The sequence below is a fragment of the Lissotriton helveticus genome, chromosome 9 (assembly GCF_964261635.1).
Source record: "Lissotriton helveticus chromosome 9, aLisHel1.1, whole genome shotgun sequence".
NCBI classification, from domain to species: Eukaryota; Metazoa; Chordata; class Amphibia; order Caudata; family Salamandridae; genus Lissotriton; species Lissotriton helveticus.
In genome coordinates, this window is record NC_136070.1 from 668,523,251 (window position 1) to 668,543,162 (window position 19,912).

Consider the following 19,912-nt stretch of genomic DNA (forward strand, 5'->3'; position numbering starts at 1 on the left):
TGAGAAGCAACTAAATGCGCATGTGTGAGCACCGGAGATAAACGCGCATGAGCTTTAATCGGGCACACTACTCCCCTGCTCATGCGCAATGGCTCACTACACAATCAAGGAACGGGAATTGTCGAAAAAATTGCTCAGAAACGTACAGGCAATTTGCAACATGAAATAATTTACGTACAATGCCCTCCATAGCCACATAATTTACCATAAAGGAGTTATCTTAATGTCATATCTGGACCGCACTTCGTCCTGTAAGTAATATAGCCCTATGATACTGCTACCTAATCGTGAACACTCAAATGGACTCCAGCACTTTCTTAAATTACAATTTGTTAAATTGCTATCTTAAAGGGTTATCCATTACGTACCTTGCGCACATCGACAGTTACGAAAGTGGGGCAAATAACCACTGCATCGCAATGGCAATGAAGTCCAGGTATACTGTGAAACCAAGTCCCACTGATAAAGTAATCCTGTCTCGTGTGCCTCACGAAAAGAAAAGAAAGAAAGGACAGAATAAAATTAACGGTCCCACGGCTAAACAGCCGTGCTAAATATATGTATCAAAAAGAGAGGGAGGGACCAAGGAGCTTATAAAGGTCCAGTGTCCGTGCTCCGAAAATCAATATTTAAACAACAAAGAGGACAAAGTTCCTATGCCAGGGTGCAAAAAGTCACCCATGCATCGTGGTGCAAAAAGTCACCCATACTTAAAAAATTTGAAGAAAAAGAAAGGAAAAAGAGAAAGGGGACTGCAGCCTATTGATTAACACTGTATGATTTACAGTGTCAAATGCTGCCGTGAGGTCTAGCAGAATTAGGGCCGTCCTACCACCCTCATCCATCACCCTTCTAATCTCCCCTGTAGCCATAATCAGAGCGGATTCAGTAGAATGCCATGCTCTGAATCCATGCTGGGTGGAATCGAGGATGTCATTCTCTTCAAGATAAGTGGTCAGCTACGCATTAATGGCTTTCTCCAGGGCCTTAGAGGGGAGAGGTAGACAGGAGATGGGGCGGTAGTTTTTAGCCTACAAAGGTTCAGATGAAGGTTTCTTTAGAATAGTCCTTATACAGGCCATTTTCCATCCTGCTGGAAAAATCCCTGTTCTAATGATTAAGTTAAGTAGAGGGGTCAGTGATGTGCCAACTTCATCTGTAGCTAGATATGAGATGTATGGGGGACAGGGGTCAAGTGGGGATCCTGACTTTGTTAGTGAGAGTATATCTACTACTTGCTTTTCGTCCAAACTGGTGAAATGTGTTAGACTACTTTGGCCAGGGTGGCTTTCCCAAGTCTGTGATAGATTCGTACTGTTAGCCTCCACTGAATTCAAGAGCTCCTCATAAACCATTGTGACCTTGGTCTGGAAGAAAACCGCAAGGTTATCCACGAAGGCTTGGTCAGGGGCAAAGACAATGTCTCTCGGACGGCGAGACAGCGCTGTAACTGTTTTAAACAGTTCTTTGGGGGAGTTTGTAGCTTCTAAAATTTTTGAAGTATAATAGGCTGTTTTAGCTGATATTATTGCTTCCTTGTATTCTTTTACTGCAGCGCTGTATTCGATTTTATATGCTAAGCTGTATGAGGATCGCCAGATGCGTTCCTTAAATCTGCGTTTAGTATTTATTGTTTTTAACTCTGCTGAATACCAAGGGGAGGATATCAGTCTTTTCTTACCTGTCTTTGTGACTTCAGGTGCCAATGGATAGATTGCCTGGGTTATTCAGTTGTTAAAATCCGGGCCGGCCTGATTGGGGTCTGCACTACAGGTTAGATTCTCTTTCAAGGCCCTAATTAGCTCCTGTTGAGAGACTTTCTTTCAGGCATGCACCTTACTCAGAGCGGGTTGACTTCTACATACACTTTATAATTGGGAACGTTTATGATAAAATTGACAGCATTGTGATCTGACCAAAGCTGGGGTAGCGCACTGGTCACCTCAATATGGGCACTAATAGTGAAAATGCCTTCCATCATGTGTCCTGCCCGATGTGTAGGTTCTTTTACAATTTGCTTCATTCCAAAGCTAGCCATGATATCTATTAGATTTGAAGTGTCCGAGTTGTTCATTAACTCGAGATGAATATTAAAATCCCCCAGTAATGTAAAGGAGTCCTCATTAAGACAGGACTCCATACGGATTTGTAAAGTTGTAATAAAAGATGACCTAAAACCAGGGGGTCTGTATGCTAGGATTCCTTGGAAGCATTCCATATTGTTTAATTTTATGCTTTAAAAAATAGCCTCTGCCAGTAGTGGCTCTGGTAACATTCTCACCTTAAAACATGCTCGATAGATTAGGGCGATTTCTCCCCCTTTTTTCCCCGTCCTGTCCATATTGGTAACAAGATAATCAGGTGGCACAACATGAGTTACAGTCGGGATTACTCGTGTCTAAAGCTCAGGTTTCAGTTAAGAAAATCAGATCAGGATTTTTGGCTTGAATAAAACACTCTAGGTCATTCGTATGTTTAATTATTGACCTGGCATTAATCAAGACATAATTAATAAGCTTGGAGCTATTAGTAGATGAGTTTTTAGAATAAGCTTTCAGAGGTTGTGTCGAGCCGTCCTGCATGACCTTAAGCAGCCTAGTGTTATTAAACTGTGTAACTTCACCAGGCCAGGTCATGTTAGAAGAACTTAACTTGGTTTTTCACTGGTTGCAGGACACCTGAAAGATATTATTAGGGTATATTTTTATGTTCAAAGCCGGGCACTCACTGCAGTTAAGGCTCAGGAGTTCGTCACGCGAATAGGACAGTTTGGGGATTTGGGTAGGGGTTCTGGGGCTGGTCGCGCTCCGGGCGCCAACGGACGCAGACGGGCTTGCCTTCGGCGTGCCCGTTGCGCGGTCGTAGCATCCGGAAATTTATAGCCAGAAGGGGAGTGTGGAGAGGGAAAGACTAGACTGCTAAACGAGTCCGCTCTGACAGACGGGCACCGTGGTCAGTGGGACAGAAGCTGAACCAACAAATACTCAACAATCACTTGTAAGTCTTGGCAGCAAAGATTTAAAATTTTAGCAGTAAATACTTTTTAAAAACTGTTTTAATTTTTTTCTCCCAGATTCAGTTTTACGAACAACAGTAGGCAACAACGCTAGTAGTCAGCGCCGTGCCTCAATCTCTGTACCGAAGCGCGGTTGCAGCATCCGGATATTTATAGCCGGAAGGGGAGTGTGGAGAGGGAAAGACTAGACCGCTACACGGGTCCGCTCTGACAGACTGGCACCGTGGTCAGCGGGACAGAAGCTGAACCAGCAAATACTCAACAATCACTTGTAAGTCTTGGCGGCAAAGATTTTAAATTTTAGCAGCAAATACTTTTTAAAAACAGTTTAAAAAAATCAGTTTTCCAGATTCAATTTTATGAACAAATTTCCCTACGGTACTTAAGATGGAGAAAAGGCGTTTAGGGACCACCCTTTTTCTCAGCCCCCACTTGACGGATCACTCTGAAATTTTCAAAACAGCAGCTGACGTGACTGACCAATTAGCTTTTAAAATTTTGCGAAGATTTGTTAAACAGCGTCAAAGTTATTGGCAAATCAAAAAATGCTCTAGGCCCTAACTATAACTACCTCTCTGTCTAGCATGCACAACAACATTCCATAGGTATCATTCACGTTTCAAGGAATTAAAAGTCTCCCTGACTGGACACTGGCCTTCACTGAGTGTGTTTACTATGTCATAGAGTACCCAGAGCACAACCTGTACACCCTCATGGATGTGTGTTTTACTTGTGCATCTAATGGACTTGAAGAAAGAGCCTGACAGTAGCTTTTATATTTGTTGAATAAAGCCTCTGTGAACCCTATAATCTTTTTCAGTTATCATCGTAACACCTTGCACCTTTCTTGAGGGAAAGCCATTTTGTATTGAATGACCAATCAAGTGGCAAGTTTATGACGAAGAATAAACTTCTTGGCTGCTGCCACTTTGGGTTTCGCTCCAACTGCAGTACAAAAATCAAGAGGTTGAGTGTTTGGTGTGACTATACTATCTGTGCATCCCGCCAGAGCCCAGGCCGCACGTGGCCACTGATGCACTCCACACCTCTCTGTCTAGCATGTGCAACAACATTCCATAGGTAGCATTCACGTTTCAAGGAATTAGCAGTTGCTTATATTGGAGGGATATCATATTGTCAGGAAGAAATACCCTGATTTGGAGATGTGCCATCTGGACAAATAAGGAATTGGTGTAACTCTTTTGCAGAAGCAGAAATGTGCAACAGGAAGGAAACCCACACACTGTGAGAAAGCAATAACATAATCTTTGAGAAAGTTACACTGTTTTTGATTAGGAGTTGACACAATACTTAACCACTGATTTATAAATCAGTTTGCTTCTCACCTTTCCACTTCTTTCCAGGGTGTGATAAAACAGCACTTCAACAGTATGTGTGTCGATAACAGAGTGTACATTTAGATCATGCACTTTATAGTCTATCATTTTTGCGGCATTTCACAGAATAACAAAATTAGTATCATTGATACCATTGGAACATAGCTTATGATGCAGCTCCCCATGTCAGTTCTGTGGCGTTGGGAAGTCAGTACACCTGAAACCACCCATTTCTGTGCGTTCACGCCAAGTGCCTGAAAAAATATTCGTAGCCTATCCACGCAAACCTGGCCCAAAGCTCAGTAAACTGGCTTTCTTTTCTTCAATCTTAACGCATGGAGCAGTGCCTCATTAACACACTCTTTCATTATCAAACCTGCCCATTTTCATTGTCTATCCTTCTACCCCAAAACAACCTTCTCAAACATTCTTCTGGATTGGGCTGTGTTATCATCCTAGTTGGCACACCTCTCCATATCATTGACGACATCTTCGATTTTCATCTGCCAGAGGCCCCCGCCATATCACAGTGCCAACCTAGTCAGTGTACTGTCCTGAAGGTGCCAACTAGAGCTCAGTCCCCCCCACACTGGCCCAGAGGGGGCGCTGGGGCTAATGCTCCAATAGCATGCTGAGTTGCTCAGAGTGTCTGGGAATACATCCTGCATCCAGACAATTCACCTATCCCTTTCACTGCTCACCCTTCACTTTCATACTCACCCTCCACTCACAGCGATCACACTGCACTCACTCCGTTCCCCCTGCACTTACTCTGCACTCACATGAGCACACCACTCACCATGCACTCACATGACACTCTACTCACATGTCTCTCTCACTGCTCACCCTGCACTCAATCACAAACAAGCACATGGCTCACCATGATTCACTTCTCCTCCTCAGCACTTTCACCTGTACTCAAACTTAAATGAGCACATCAATACCCTGCACGCACATCACTCACCCTGCAATCATTCCTCTCACTTTACTCTTACATAGGCACATCGCTCGCCCTGCACTCACATGCACTCCTGTCACTCATATAGGTACACCACTTTCCTTGCACTCACACTTCTCAAACAGGCACATCACTCACCCTGGACTTGCACCGCTTACCCTGCACTCCTTCTCACCCTGCACTCACACAGGCACAGTGCTCAGCCTGTACTCAAACAGGCTCCATTTACCCATCTTTCACACAGCTCACTATACCTGCACACAGCCACAGTGATCTGCCAGAACTCGCAAGGTGTTGTAGTATAATTGACCCAAACTTTTTCAATTAATTCTTGGGGGAGGAATCCACTCTCCCTGAAACCGCCTACAAGAAGTCTGTTTATTCGTTTTGCTTGCTGGAATTCATGGGAAATATCACACCTCACTTCTTACAAAGATATTTAGCTGCCACTGATGAGGAGAATTTCCAGAGTGCAGAGTGGACAGTGTAAGAGTAAAGTGTGCACTGTGTTTGCAGAAAAGACAGGAACAGGAATTTGGCAATGAAGTAACAACATTGTCTAATCTTGAAATGGACATAATTGCTTGTATTTCACAAGTGGCCAAGCTTGTCACTCTCTTCTCCTATCTGTAATTGTTCCTGATTTAGTATTAAATCTTTTTATTGAAAGATCAAGGCACATACACAGAAAGCATTTATCAATATCACCCCCTTCATCCATTGCATAGCAAAATCCAAAGCTCAAAAGAAACAAATAGGACCATTCCAAAGTGCGGGTTAAGGTCCGTATAAGGGCGCTTTGTATGTGCAAACGATCAACATTGGATAAAAGAAAAAAAGCAGTCAAACAAAGCCCCCAGCCACCCACCCTAACCCACCCCTCCCCACCCTCCTCCCATGTTCCAAGTCCACCAATCCAGTCATCCAAAAACTTCTCTCCACTAGCCTGTCGCCAGGTGCTCCACATCAGAGAGGCGCAACAATCGTAAGAAGCGAGGACAGATGACCTCCCGAAACTCCGAGGCCAACAAGGACAGAAACGGTTGCCACAGCTCAGCATATTTGGCCCCCTCCCCAGCCAGTCAATGAAAGCTTCTCCATACCCAACACAAACCACAAGCTGTGTAGTCAGCCTTGGGATGTAGGGATGTGTGTAGTGCGCCAGTGGGTAATGATATTCTGCATGGCAGAACCTAACGCAATCGCAATCAGGCAACTCCTGCGGGAGCGCAGTGGATATGTGAGTGGGTTTGGTAGGCCCAACAATACATACAAAGGAAATCATGGGATCTCTGTTTCAAAGTTTGCGTCCACCTCATCCAAAATTTGCTTCCAATATCCCTGAACATGAACACAGTCCCAAAGCAAGTGTACCAGTGTGCCTACCTGACCACAACCCACCCCAGCATGTCGTCTCTCTAGAATGATCCATCTCATGCAACCGTTCAGGAGTAGAATAGCAATAAGTAGCAACCATGGTGAGTGTATCTGTAAGGCCCATGTGGTATGCAGAGTGCCTGGCTCTATAAAAAATGCCCTCCCATTCCTTATGGCTAAGTGTCCTCCCCAGTTCCCTTTCCCAGCGCGCCTTCTCCGAGCTATAGGTATGAGTGCATTTAACCTGCAACATCTTATACAAATCTGAAATGAGTTTTTTGTCGGATTTGCGTGTGATTAACTAGTGTTCATACGGTAGAAGCCGCCTGTCAGCCCTAGAACGTACCTGCCCGCTAAGCGCCTAGTGCTGTGCTTGTACATAGCGGAGCCTCTCTGACTCTGACAACCCATACTCTTGACGGAAAAGGGGAAAAGACATAACACCCTCCGCAGTGTACAAGTGAAAAAGGTACCTGCACCCGGCCAGCCTCCACCTCGCGTAGGCCACTGAATCCATGCTTGAGTTGAAGTCAGGGTTATCCATTAAAGGGGTAAATGGGGACAGGAAGGTGGTAAGTTCATGTTTGATATTTGTATGGTCCCAAACCTCCGTGGGGACCCTGGTGATATACTAAGCATATAAATTAGAGGGTCTATGCTGCTTTCGAAGGAAGGGGATTTCCTGTAATGGGCGACCCGCTACCGCCTGGTCCTGGACGAGCCAGTGTTTGCTAGACTCCCATCTGCTCCACTCCACAAGAAGGTGCAGCTGTGCCGCCTGAAAGTAGAGCAACAGGAAGCCAAGTCCCCCAGATTCAGGGGGAAGTGTGGTCAAACGCAGTTTTAGGCGCGACTTTCTGCCTTTCCAGATAAACTGAGCTAACTTCTACTGTGTCTGTTGTATTCAGCCCACTGGTGGGCGCAACGGAATAGTGTGGAACAGATACAGGATCTGGGGCAAAATCGTCATCGTGACTGTCGCAACTTTACCCAGCCAGGTCAAAGGATAGTGCTTCCACCGTCCCAACTCTTGCCTAATTTTCTGTCGAAGCAGAGTATAATTAATGCTAACTGTGGCCGGGAGCGAGGGGGCCAACTGGATCCCCAGATAGGGAATCGCATCTGTCGCCCATTGGAAGGGAAACGAGCCCTGCAGGAACTCTCTAGTCGACTTCTCCAAAGACAGGTCAAGTGCCATGGACTTGCTCATATTGACCTTAAAGCCGGCCGCCTGGGCAAAAGAATGCAGGTCTTAGAGGCATGCAGGCAGCGACTCTCGTGGATGGGACAACGTAAGCAGAACGTCGTCTGTATAAAGGCTGATGGTATGAACATAGCCTCCGAACTTGATTCCCCACACCCTCTGGTTAAGCCTCAGCCTCTGCACCAGCGGCTCCAAGTAGAGGGCGAAAAGCAAAGGTGACAGTGGGCACCCCTGCCTCATGCCCCGTTCGATAGCGAACCAAGGGGAAGTGCAACCGCTGCAGTTGGAAATTTGTAGCAGTTCAAAACATAAGTACGGAACTTTTCCCCAACCCCGCCTTCTCCAGAACTCTTTCCAAATAGGCCCAATGGACCCGATCGAACGCTTGATTGGCGTCGATGGCAAGCATCATGAATTCCCCCTGTATACGCGTAGCTTTTTCCACCAGATGCAAGGCCCTCTTGGTATTGTCCGAGGTTTGGCACTCCGGGATAAAGCCCGCCTGATCCGGGTTGAATAAGTCGCCCATATGAGGTGCCAGACGGGCAGCTAGAATTCCCGAATATATTTTAAGATCAACATTAAGGAGGGAAATCGGACTATACGCCCCACATTGCGAACGATCCTTCCCTGACTTAGGAATGACCGGTATAGTAGCCTCTAGGAGGTCTCCTGAGATCATTCCCGGTTCCGAAAAGGAATTAAAAAGATTCGTAAGAAGGGGGGCCACCTGTGCACAGAACGTCTTATAAAAGCTCGCAGGGAAGCCATCCGGCCCCTGCGTCTTCGCCAACTTCAAGCGAGTGATGGCAGCAATTACCTCCTCCAGTCGAACATCGCGGTTCAAGTGATCTGCCTTATCCCTCGTGAGAGCTGGAAGTGAAACAGAATCTAGAAAAGCCTCTTTCCAGCTGGGGCCCCTGGAGGGTTCCCAGCGTATAGATCGGCCTAAAATTCGCTAAAGTCACAGGCAATATCGGTGGCGTACGTGACGCGCCTGCCGTCCTGCCGGAGAATCTCCTGCACATTATGGCGTTGTCTAACTTCACATAGCTTGTGAGGAAGGAGACACCCGCACCGGTCTCCACCCGTGTAGTATGCATGTTTCCGTCTTAGTGCTGCAAATTCCACCCAATCCTCGTCTATAGCTGCTAGCTGTTGCCGCGCTGCCTTAAGCTTCCTCCAAACTCGGGGGTCCCCCATCCTTTGATGCATTTGCTCCAACTCCCGAGTCTGCTGAGTGAGTTCCTCCCGCTTACGGGCGCTCAACATTATCTGCCGCAGAGACCGCTTTTAACTCGCCTCTGACCACAGCTTTCAATGCCGCCCACTGCGCCACAAGTGTGGTATCCATATTACTATTATGTAGAAGGTAGTCAGCAATAACTCATTGTATCCACGCAACCACATCTTTGCGACACAATAGTGTGCCCCGGAGGCGCCAGCAGCGGGACGCGCGCGCAGCAGGGGGAAGGGAGACAACAACTGTCACCGGTGCGTGATCCGATAGCGATGCGGTCCCAATTTCTATTGCGGTCGCAAGCGCCTGTACGGAAGTCGAAGCTAATAAATAATCTAAGCGGGTGTATGTTTTGTGTGCATTGGAGTAATAGGAGTATTCCCGGCTTCGAGGGTGAAAACAGCGCCACAAGTCCACTAAGCCCAACTCACCGAGATGGGACAACCCCTCGTCAGTGAGAGTACATGATTGCGAGGTGCGTTGACATGACCTGTCCAATGTGTTATCGAAGACTAACCTTAGATCCCCCCCAGCAAGACATGACGGTCAGCAGTGTTGGAAGCTTCAGTAATGGCTAAATTAAAAAATCTCTCCGGACCCTCGTTGGGAGCATAAACAGACCCAATCGTGAACGTGGAGGCACCCAAAGAAAACCTATAGGTCAGCAACCGTCCCTTAATCTCCGCCCCTTTGTGCAGCACCCTACCCTTGAAGCTCTGGGCCACCAGAATTGCAACCCCCATGGTCTTCGTAGCATTAGAAGAGAAGAACTGTGATGGGAATTTCCGGGACCGGAGACGATGGCAGACCCTCTGTTGCAGGTGCGTCTCCTGCAAGAGACAGATGTCAGCTTGGGAATGCTCTAGGAGTGGGCAGACTGCCTTGCGCTTTACTGGATTATTTAACCCCCTCACATTTAGTGTAAGGATTTTAAACTCTGTAGCTGGCATTCAGTCGGTCAAGAACGGAAAAGGCGAAATAGATCCACCCGCAGGGGAATGGATCGGGCCATGAATATCTCGCTGCCATAGTTGACGCACACTAGAGCACCTGTCATGACCACAGATATCCGGTGGACTTGGAACACCCCGACCCTCCCCCTAGTCTCCCGACCCCAAAGAAAACCCCCAAAAAGAAATAAAACAAGCACAGTCACAATGTCCATCATCCCAAGATGACTGGAAGAAGAGTGAGTAGGGGTAATCCAACTAACTCCAAACAGACCCCCTCCCGCCCACGACCCAATAAACATAGCAGGTAAACTGGAAGAACATAGAAATCAGCCGGTTGGGGAAAGATTCCTGGGAGTTGCGAACGCCTCCACTGCGGCCCACTGACCCTCCACGATCACCGCCACCGGGGGTTTCTTTACTCGTCGCCGTCTGCGCTGCTGCCGCCACTGGGGCCTAGAAGCGTCCTCAGCAGCAGTTTGGTTTTTTCCCTCCTCCTCCTCAGCAGGTGGATCAATGCCCAGCAGATGGCAGGTTTCCAACACTGATCGCAGTTGATAGAGCTTATTGTCCAGTTTAAACACCAGGCGAAACGGATGGCCCCAGCTATAAGAAAAGCAGTGCTGTTGCAGGTGGGTCGTGACCGGTTTGAAAGTTCTGCGTTTTTGCAATGTAAGAGCCGACAAGTCTTGGAATAGGACCGGCGACTGACCCTGGAAGGACAATGGATGCATCTGCCTGGCTTTCTGGAGGATCTCTTCTTTAGTGCGAAAGTCTTGCACGCAGACTAAGATGTCCGGCGGTGGCGCTGAGAGGGCCTGCAGTGGCCCCACCCTGTGTGCTCTGTCAAGTCGAAGCTCCGACTCTAGTGGCCGTCCCAAAATGTGATTGAAAAGCTCTCTTGTCTCACAGGTCCTTTGTCTCATCTGTCAGCTGCACATTCCAAACCCTGACATTGTGCCGTCAGGAATGGTTCTCTAGATCCTCAAGGTGAGTCTGAAGATTCACCTGTTGGTCGTGCATCCGGATAAGTTCTTGTTGCTAAAACTCTATTTCCGTGTCCTTTCCGTCACTCTTACGCTCAAGTTCGGCCATGCGCTCGCCAATTCCATCTACGTCCCTACGGACCTCCCTGATTTCCCCTGCGAACTCCTTCAGAGTGTGGATATCCTCTCGTAAGGACGTGAACAGCGAACCCAGAAAGGCTTTAGTGATGGGCTCAGATCCCGCTTCCTGCGCCTTGGGGGCCGGCTTCGAGGTGGAGGCCATGGCATTGAGCTGCTGACTCGCCTGGACCTTGGCAAATAGGTGCTTCACCGTTTTGTCTCTACGTCCTCTGGTGGTGGACATCGCCCACTCCAGGCACCACCTCAGCTCCCAGGTCAGGGGCCACTCCGGTCCGCTCCGCCCCAACAGACCCAAAGGCTGAAACGCTTGCTTGCCTTCTGAGTTCATGGTGAAGGCAAGTATATCCTCCCCTTGGCAGGTTATCCTGACACCAGTGGACCGCTGTTCTCAGGCTCCCTACCTCCTCCGAATGTCACACCTCGGAGTTCCACTCCCAGGACAGTCCGAACCACGCAGCGACTCGCTATGCCCAGAGGACCCTCCCGCAGCATTCCATAAGCCGGCTGAATCTCCCATGCAGTATATAGAGCTGGTTACACTCGAGGGCCGATCCCACCGTGCCCCAGCCAGGGAAGACAGCACTGCCCCCCAGGTCCAGAGTCTCACCTCAAGTCCGCAGGGAGCGTCCTTTCAATCACCCGCTCAGGCTAACGCAGGTCGAGGTAGGCCATCCGACCCCCCGCCAGTCGGCTCTGCCTCTTCACATCCAGGTGCGGAGGTCCCCCGCTCTCCCGCAGTTCCTGATTTGGTGGGGCCAGGCTGTCGAGATGCGCCACTGCTGCTCCTCGGGGCCGCCGTCAGTACTCCAGCTGAGCCTGCTCACCGCCTCCAGCTCCCTAGGGGGGCCTGTACCCCAGCCGCAGTCTCGCTCACCAGGGCCTGTAGTCTGGTTTGCTCAGCGACCCAAGATGGCAGCCTCTTGCTGCCCCTCACCTCTGCTCAGTCAATGCATCTCCCGCGCTGCTTCCGTGACTCTGCTGCTGCCTCTCTCCTTTCTGCATGGGGAAGGCGGCAGCCGCGACCTTAGGTTATTCACGGCAGCAGGCTGGGTAAACACATGCACCAGGCACACCACTCGGCCTCATGGCCTCGCTCCTCTCTCCGGTACCTCAGGCCCCCACCTTCGTCACATCACTCGCGGGCAGAGCAGTCGAACAAGGCAGTCCAGCTCCCGTTGCTGCAAGCCCGGCCACAGGTTCTTGAGGGCTCCGGCACGCTCCTCAGCCACTACCTCCGGGCCAAGTGGGTCACCCTCCTCACTTGATGGTGGCCTGGACCGTCGTCTCAGCTCCACCGCCAGTCCCTGCCATCGGGGGCCACCAGATACCAGTCCTCCGGGCCCTTACCGCTGACCCCTGCTCTCTGGCTCCCACACCACCGTTCTCCAGACTGCCCAGGCCACCACTCCGATTCTCAAGTGCTCTGCTATCGAGCTCAGCGTCCACACCTCCCTCCATCTATCGGAGCCACTGCTCCGGATCTCCGCAGGCCGCTGGCCCCAAACGGCACTGCAACTGCTCACTCCGGCCTGGAAAGTGGCCCACAGGGACTCTGGCCAAGTCCGCCACCCGTGCACAGGCCGACTGATGCTAGAATGACCCAAATGTCGGTACTGGAAAGGGCCGTTGGTGGGAGCTCCAGAGTCATCCGTCCGCTCACGCCGCCATCTTGGCCACGCCCCCTTGCTCCTGATTTAAAGTCAAAATTGAGCCATGTTGTCCGGGCTATACCAATAACTCTTTGAGTCTTGCTTCTATGGCTGAAAGAAGAAGGTTTTGTGCGGGCTGCTGCCGTAGAGGAGAGGGAACTAAGACAATGGGTTGGTGTGGGAGGAAGTATGGGCAGGACGCTCTTGGAGCTTCAGCAATTGGCCTGTCCATCGGCGCCCCGGTACGGTAGGGTAGAACAACTGCTTATTCTGCACAGCACAAATGTAAACAGAAGCCTTTGCGGCATTATGGTGAATGTCACAGTTATTTTGAATATGGGAACATTCTTATTGAGAAGCTCTATTTGCCAATACAATTAGCCTATAATAAATTAATGCTAAGGGCGCTTAGCGTTAATTTTTTTAACGCCCGCTATCGCTGGATAATATCGCCTGGTTATCGCGTTATTAACAACGCTAACCACCTAGGCGATAAAAAATCCAGCGATAGCGGCATTTTGGGAGGTTATCACTGGTAATGCAACGATAAAACTACAAGGATAGGGATAGCCTTGTTGATAGCCCATGGTGGATTTAGCCTTGTAATCCACCTCCCATTGGATTACGTGGCTAAATCTGAAAATTAGCAGACGTAAAAAAGCAGCGTTAACTGTGGTTAGCGCTGCTTTTTTTGTCTCTAACAGGGTTAGGGTGAAGCTAGATAAAAGGAGAAATGTCGCTTAGCAACATTTCTCCTATTATTTTGCTCTGGAGCACCCACTTTGCATCTCATTACAGATGCAAAGGGAAGCGTAGTGAAAAAGGGTGCTAACACGCGATTTTGCATGTTAGCACCCTGTTGTTGATAGGGTGATATTTTTATCTCCGCTTCTTTGGCTTTTAAAGCCAAAAAAGCGGAGATAAAGTCTTTGTTAATATGCCCCTAAGTCCATGCTGTAATTAATGCACACAGGGAGCATTTCATGACACTTTAGCAATATTATTAGCCAATACCATTACAGCATGGTAGAGGAGTCCTCCCATTGCAAACTGCCACATAATTCCATATTTTTAGATGACCGAACTCCCCTCAAAAGCCAATAGAAGTATGACAAGCACTATTTCTTGACTGCAACACACACCACATGCTAAATAAAACACTGTATTCAGGGTAACCAACATTTTGGAGGCGACAAAGCCACTCTTTCAGGTGGTGTGCTTCTTTAAAGCTCTTTATCTCACTCTTGCAGATTTTTTTCATTATTTGCTTTCTCCCTTTGTCACAATCTCTCCATATTTCTCTTCCCCTTTTGTGTTTTTCTGACTTTTTTTCTGAAACAAAGTCTAATGAGGAAAAATAAGTGCAGGACACCAAAAATGAGTGCAAGTGAGTTCCACTTACAACCACAGCTCAAATTAAGCACTGCCACTAAGCCTAATATGTTGAGACCTGTATATAAGAGCAGGCTCACACATGAATATTTTGCAACACCCATTGCATAAACTAAAATTGTAACTTTAGTCGACAATGAGTCATGAGCATTTTATGCACTTGGAATGATAAATATTTCACACGCAGATAGTCCTGCCACAAAATGAATCAGTGAATTGGTAAAAGGAGTGTTGTTAATATGCTTTCTAAAGAGGACTGTGAGCAACCTACGAACAGTGTCAAATCTTCAAAAACATGTTTGTTATACTATCAAGTTTGTCCAATATATTTAAATTGCACCGTTTGTCACTTCTTTCATATTGTACGATATTCATAAATAAATAAATAAATAAGGATAGCTCTGACCCTATTTCTTGAAATGCTTGTCCTGCCCTATTGGCGGAAGTGTTAGCCCCTCCTTATCCCCCCCCCCAACCGAAGTTCGAAGCTAGTTGCACCCCTGCTATAGTTTACCAATGAATCTCATCCATACTGTTTTTTTTCTTTGCAATTTTTGTACCTGGAGTACTTCATTTATGATGGAAAAAAGCAGTACAGGTACCAGAACCTCATTTAAAAACCCGGACTGGATGGGATGCTGGTATAATTAGTACCCGAGGAGTATGGATGACACTGTTGTGGCGTAAGTGTCCCAGCAGTAATTAACAACGATGCAGCCTTTCATTGAATCAGGACTCCTGGGCTAGCATGCCAGACCAGCTGTAGGCACTTTCTTCCATTCAGCTATGGAAACAGTCTGTCCTCCACCTTGCTTCAAAATGCCACACCTTCAAACCCCTGAAGCACTCATTCCGTCCAGGTTTCTGCAGCACTGACTGCATTCACGTAGCACTCTTCGTGATAATGCACACCTCCTCTCGCTCTCCAGTCAATAAAAGGACTGTTTCTGGTCCCAGGAACCCCCCTGCTGCGGTGCTACCTCACAGCACTCCAGCTACTGTAGAGCTCCCTCCTCTCTCTGAGAATACCACAGCATTATGGCCTTTTAGGCTCTTTCAGCATTCAGTCTATCCATGCTCCTAGTGCATTCGTTCTCACACTTCTTATGACTTACCTGACAACTAAGTTTGAGGCTCTTCCAACTCAACCACCTTTCTTTTTTATTTTTATTTATTGAGTTTTGTTCATAGATCATCAAGGAAAAGAAAAGCATAGTAGTATCTTAAATGCTGCTGCATCTCATGCCACACACAGTAGAATAGTATGGCATGGCAAGATAACTTAATACATCTACATGACATTAGCACCTCTTTGTGATTGTAGCTTAACACGGGTGAAACACCGCGCATCATGGTGTAGCAGTCTGAGGCATTAAATAAACAACAAGGGGACCCCTCATGTCTTCTGGGCGGGAAGACACAGGCAACTCTCCGCATATATCTCCAATTGCTCTTTATAGTACACCATGGGGCATATTTTCAAGGGATTTATCTCCGCTTTTTTGGCTTTAAAAGCCAAGAAAGCGGAGATAAAATTATCTCCCTATCAGCAACAGGGTGCTAACACGCAAATTCGCATGTTAGCACCCTTTTTCTCTACGCTTCCGTTGCATCTCTAATGAGATGCAAAGGGGGCGTTCCAGAGAAAAATAATAGGAGAAATGTTGTTAAGCGACATTTCTCCTATTATCAAGGATTTCGCTAACCCTGTTAGTGATAAAAAAAAGCAGCGCTAACCACGGTTAGCACTGCTTTTTTTACACCTGGTATTTTCCTGACTAAGCCATCATATCCTATGGAAGGTGGATATCATGGCTAAGTTTGTGAGCCCCTATCATCAAGCTAACGCCAAACTTTGAGAGATTATCGTTGGTTTTCCAGCCATAATCTCTAATTTGGCAGTTAGCGCGAGGATTTTTATCACTTCTGAGATAAACCTTGCTAATAGCAAGTTATCTCTGCGATAATTTCCGGCGATGCTTAGCGTTAAAAAATGAGTTGCTAAGCATCGTTAGCGATAAATATCGCTCATCGTTGGTAATATGCCCCCATGTCCTCTATCCATTGTTGTAGTGTAGGAGCCCGCACCCTCCCCCAATTCATCGCTACTCTTCTCTTAGTAAGCAGTACAGCTACTGCTATAAATCTGTATTGGGCGTCTGCAACGATCTCTCAAGGTTGTGTAGACAGAGCTGCGGGTCTTGGTAATAGACTCCAACACCATGATCCCTAGGGCGTCTATTACCTCAGTCCAAAATTGAGTGACCAGTGGGCACGACCAGGCCACATGTAAGAAGTCTGCCCGCAGATTCCCACATCGTGTACGCTTTGCATCTACAGTTGAGCAGGCATACAATACATTTGTTGCAAAAACTTAAAATGAATAATATGTAAATGATTATTTGTTGTTAGCCTGCCAGTGAGCGTGCAACAGAAATTCCATTCCTCTGTGAACAGCGGTGTGTCAAGTGTGGAATTCGATTTATCAAAGGACTGGTGTGAGTCAATGTGCTTCTCCCTTTGTGCTGCAGTATATAGTTTGCTAATGAGGGGCTCTTGAGAAGGGCTAGCAAGCAAAATCTGTAGAGACCCCAGGGCTTGAGGTTCCAAAGGAAAGGACGAGTATAGTTCCCTGATTACCACCTGCAGGCGGATGTATGTAAAAACTAGGAGAAATCTGTGGTTTGTCAGAGGTAATATCCTGCAAAGTAATATATTTTCTACCCCCACTCTCTGGCTCATCCCAAACCTTATTCTACTTCTATCTCCAATGCACTACCCTATTTCTCACCCTATACCTCTCTCAATGTATCCTCTACTCACACTCGCTGACTCATCCCTAAACCCTCTTCTAGTACTATGATCCACAAAATAACCCTTTCTAGACTCTTCTTTATTCTACCCCTCCTTGCATTTGTCTCATACCTATTTTACTATTCAAATCTCCCATACAAGCCTTTCTAAACTTTTCCCACTGACACTTCCTCCCTTCACCTCCTCTTTACTCATCCCAAACCACCTCCTAATACTCTGAGCTCCAAAAACACTTTCTACACCCTTCCCTCTTCTATCCCTCGACTATCCTTTTCAATTCGAATAGCAGACTAACATGTCCACCGCTCAAATTAATTACGAATTTCCCACTAATCCTGTTTTGGGTCCCGGTGTAGCGAGCTACCCACCGAAAAGCCTTCCAATGCCTCATCAGAGGTAGCAAGTGCTATATAAATACAAACCCTTCCCTCTTCTATCCCTCCAATAGTCTTTTTCAACCTAAATTTACATATCCACCGCTCAAATTAATTTAATATCTCCCTATCCGAATTCGCCACTAGTTCTTTTCGGGTTCTGGAGTAGCATGCTACTTGCTGAAAAAAAGTGCTTTGACGCCTCGCCAGGGGTAGTAAGCGCTATATAAATGCAATTACAATTACAATAATGAGGGTAAAATCCGTATGATTTTCAAAAGGGCATTGCATGATTTCAGTAGGAGTTGATGCATTGCTTTGGGGTAAGTGACATCATGTTAAACACAGGAAATTATGCAATATCTAGCAGGAAGTGACATCATGCCTAATCTGGATGCGAAATGTAACTTGTAAACATTAAATCTTTCCTTTTTGAACTTCTTACACTTCTCTACCCCCATATCCAGTTTCAGGACTACCACAGTTTCGTCATGCATGGATGTACTGTGGACAACCCAATTCTAGAGCGCTTCATCACCCTCTTCAACAGCGTCTCTCAGTGGATCCAGCTCATGATTCTCAGCAAACCCACCCCTCAGCAGCGTGCCCAAGTCCTTACCCAGTTTGTGAAGGTAGCACAGGTGAGTGGGTGGCAAAGACCAGAATGTGTGAGCAATGAGATGTGTGAAGTCAGACCAGTTATGGAATCCCAAGTAAGGAAATTCATAACCTTAGCTCTTGGCAATGTGTTGGCACTGGAATTGGCCTCTGTTATGGCCAGGCATTGAAGGCCAAGATTTACAGGGTGCCAGTGAAATTGTCTAGAATGTTGTCTTACAACGATGGTGACATTGGCAGACGTTACCATTTGAGCTCTGCTGGGTGCCCGTCACAGTTGTCTCCAAAATGGACAAAAAAGGTGGTTGCCCAATTTCGTTATTTCAGTTTGAACATTCTCTTTTCACTTTTCATCCTTTCTTAAGATATCAGAATTAGCATAAAACTGATCAACTCTCATTATTTTCTTTTATCAGTGTCATGGTCCCCCAGGAACCAAATAGGTGGACACTTGGTTCATCCTAGTTTGCTGGGGCATTAACTCCTGGGGTAGCCTGCCTCCCTAAGCTCTCTGATAGTGTATCCTGGATCTATATGGTGACATAGTGCAATGGAATCCCAAGTAAGGAAATTCATAACCTTAGCTCTTGGCAATGTGTTGGCACTGGAATTGGCCTCTGTTATGGCCAGGCATTGAAGGCCAAGATTTACAGGGTGCCAGTGAAATTGTCTAGAATGTTGTCTTACAACGATGGTGACATTGGCAGACGTTACCATTTGAGCTCTGCTGGGTGCCCGTCACAGTTGTCTCCAAAATGGACAAAAAAGGTGGTTGCCCAATTTCGTTATTTCAGTTTGAACATTCTCTTTTCACTTTTCATCCTTTCTTAAGATATCAGAATTAGCATAAAACTGATCAACTCTCATTATTTTCTTTTATCAGTGTCATGGTCCCCCAGGAACCAAATAGGTGGACACTTGGTTCATCCTAGTTTGCTGGGGCATTAACTCCTGGGGTAGCCTGCCTCCCTAAGCTCTCTGATAGTGTATCCTGGATCTATATGGTGACATAGTGCAATGGAGTCCAAATAGAGAACATTAGGTTGTCAGGCATGCAAGGGGCTTCATTAGGGGACGTCTAGCACCTGGTCTGTGCCAAGGATCGGCGCTGGCCCTCGAACCAGCAGTAAGGCAACAGTTAGACAGGTTCCTACCCCGGAAGTAATGACAGTCGAGTCCTGAGTTGCCTCCCTAGTTATGGGTTAGAAAACGAAAGCCCACCCTCAAACCACATCCCCAACCTCTGCGTCTCACACTCTAAATGCTCCTGTCACTCACTGTGGTTCCAAAGCAGTCCCTGCTAAGGAGAGCTGCTATAAATTAGAAGAGGATAACAAAGGAGTCCTAGCATGAGAACAGCAAAAGGAAAAGAAGAGTGGGCTCTTGTACCACTCTCTGCATGCTTATGTGTGGATGCGTCACACGCACCGAGTGTGAGTGTGTGTTTGTATGTATGACCCAAGATGGCTTATGAAAGCTGTGTTTTGGATCCATTTATTTATCCCCATGTACCCATTAATGCACATTGCTAAATCAGACCTATTAGTGCCAGAATTGGGTATCTGTTCTAATCAGTGGATAGAGAAATGGATCTTACTCTGCCAAATTCCAAGTGGGCCACTAATGCTACATGAAATGGGCCATTGCATTCACACCACACATCACCCTACCACTCACTGCTTAGGTATGTAATGTGTCTCTCTGTGACAGTGCGCAGATTGTTGGCCCCAGCACACCTTTGCAGGGCGTGAGAGAACCGAGGTATGTGGCTCTTTGTCTCTGTCGCGTTGTGTCTAGCTCCATTTGTTGCTCGTGATTCCAACTGATCCATCTCTACACACCCAGGCCCTTCAATA

At 47.1% G+C, this 19,912-nt stretch overlaps 1 protein-coding gene across 2 annotated transcripts in view; it reads left to right on the plus strand.

Moving 5' to 3' along the window:
• RASGRP2 (RAS guanyl releasing protein 2) overlaps positions 1 to 19,912 on the plus strand; it is a 329,120-nt gene that overhangs the window by 227,599 nt on the left and 81,609 nt on the right. For both annotated transcript variants that reach the window (XM_078660760.1, XM_078660759.1), the window contains exon 7: positions 17,906 to 18,079. In XM_078660760.1, the coding sequence (XP_078516886.1) occupies positions 17,906 to 18,079 (174 nt within the window). The remainder of the gene's footprint in view (positions 1 to 17,905; positions 18,080 to 19,912) is intronic.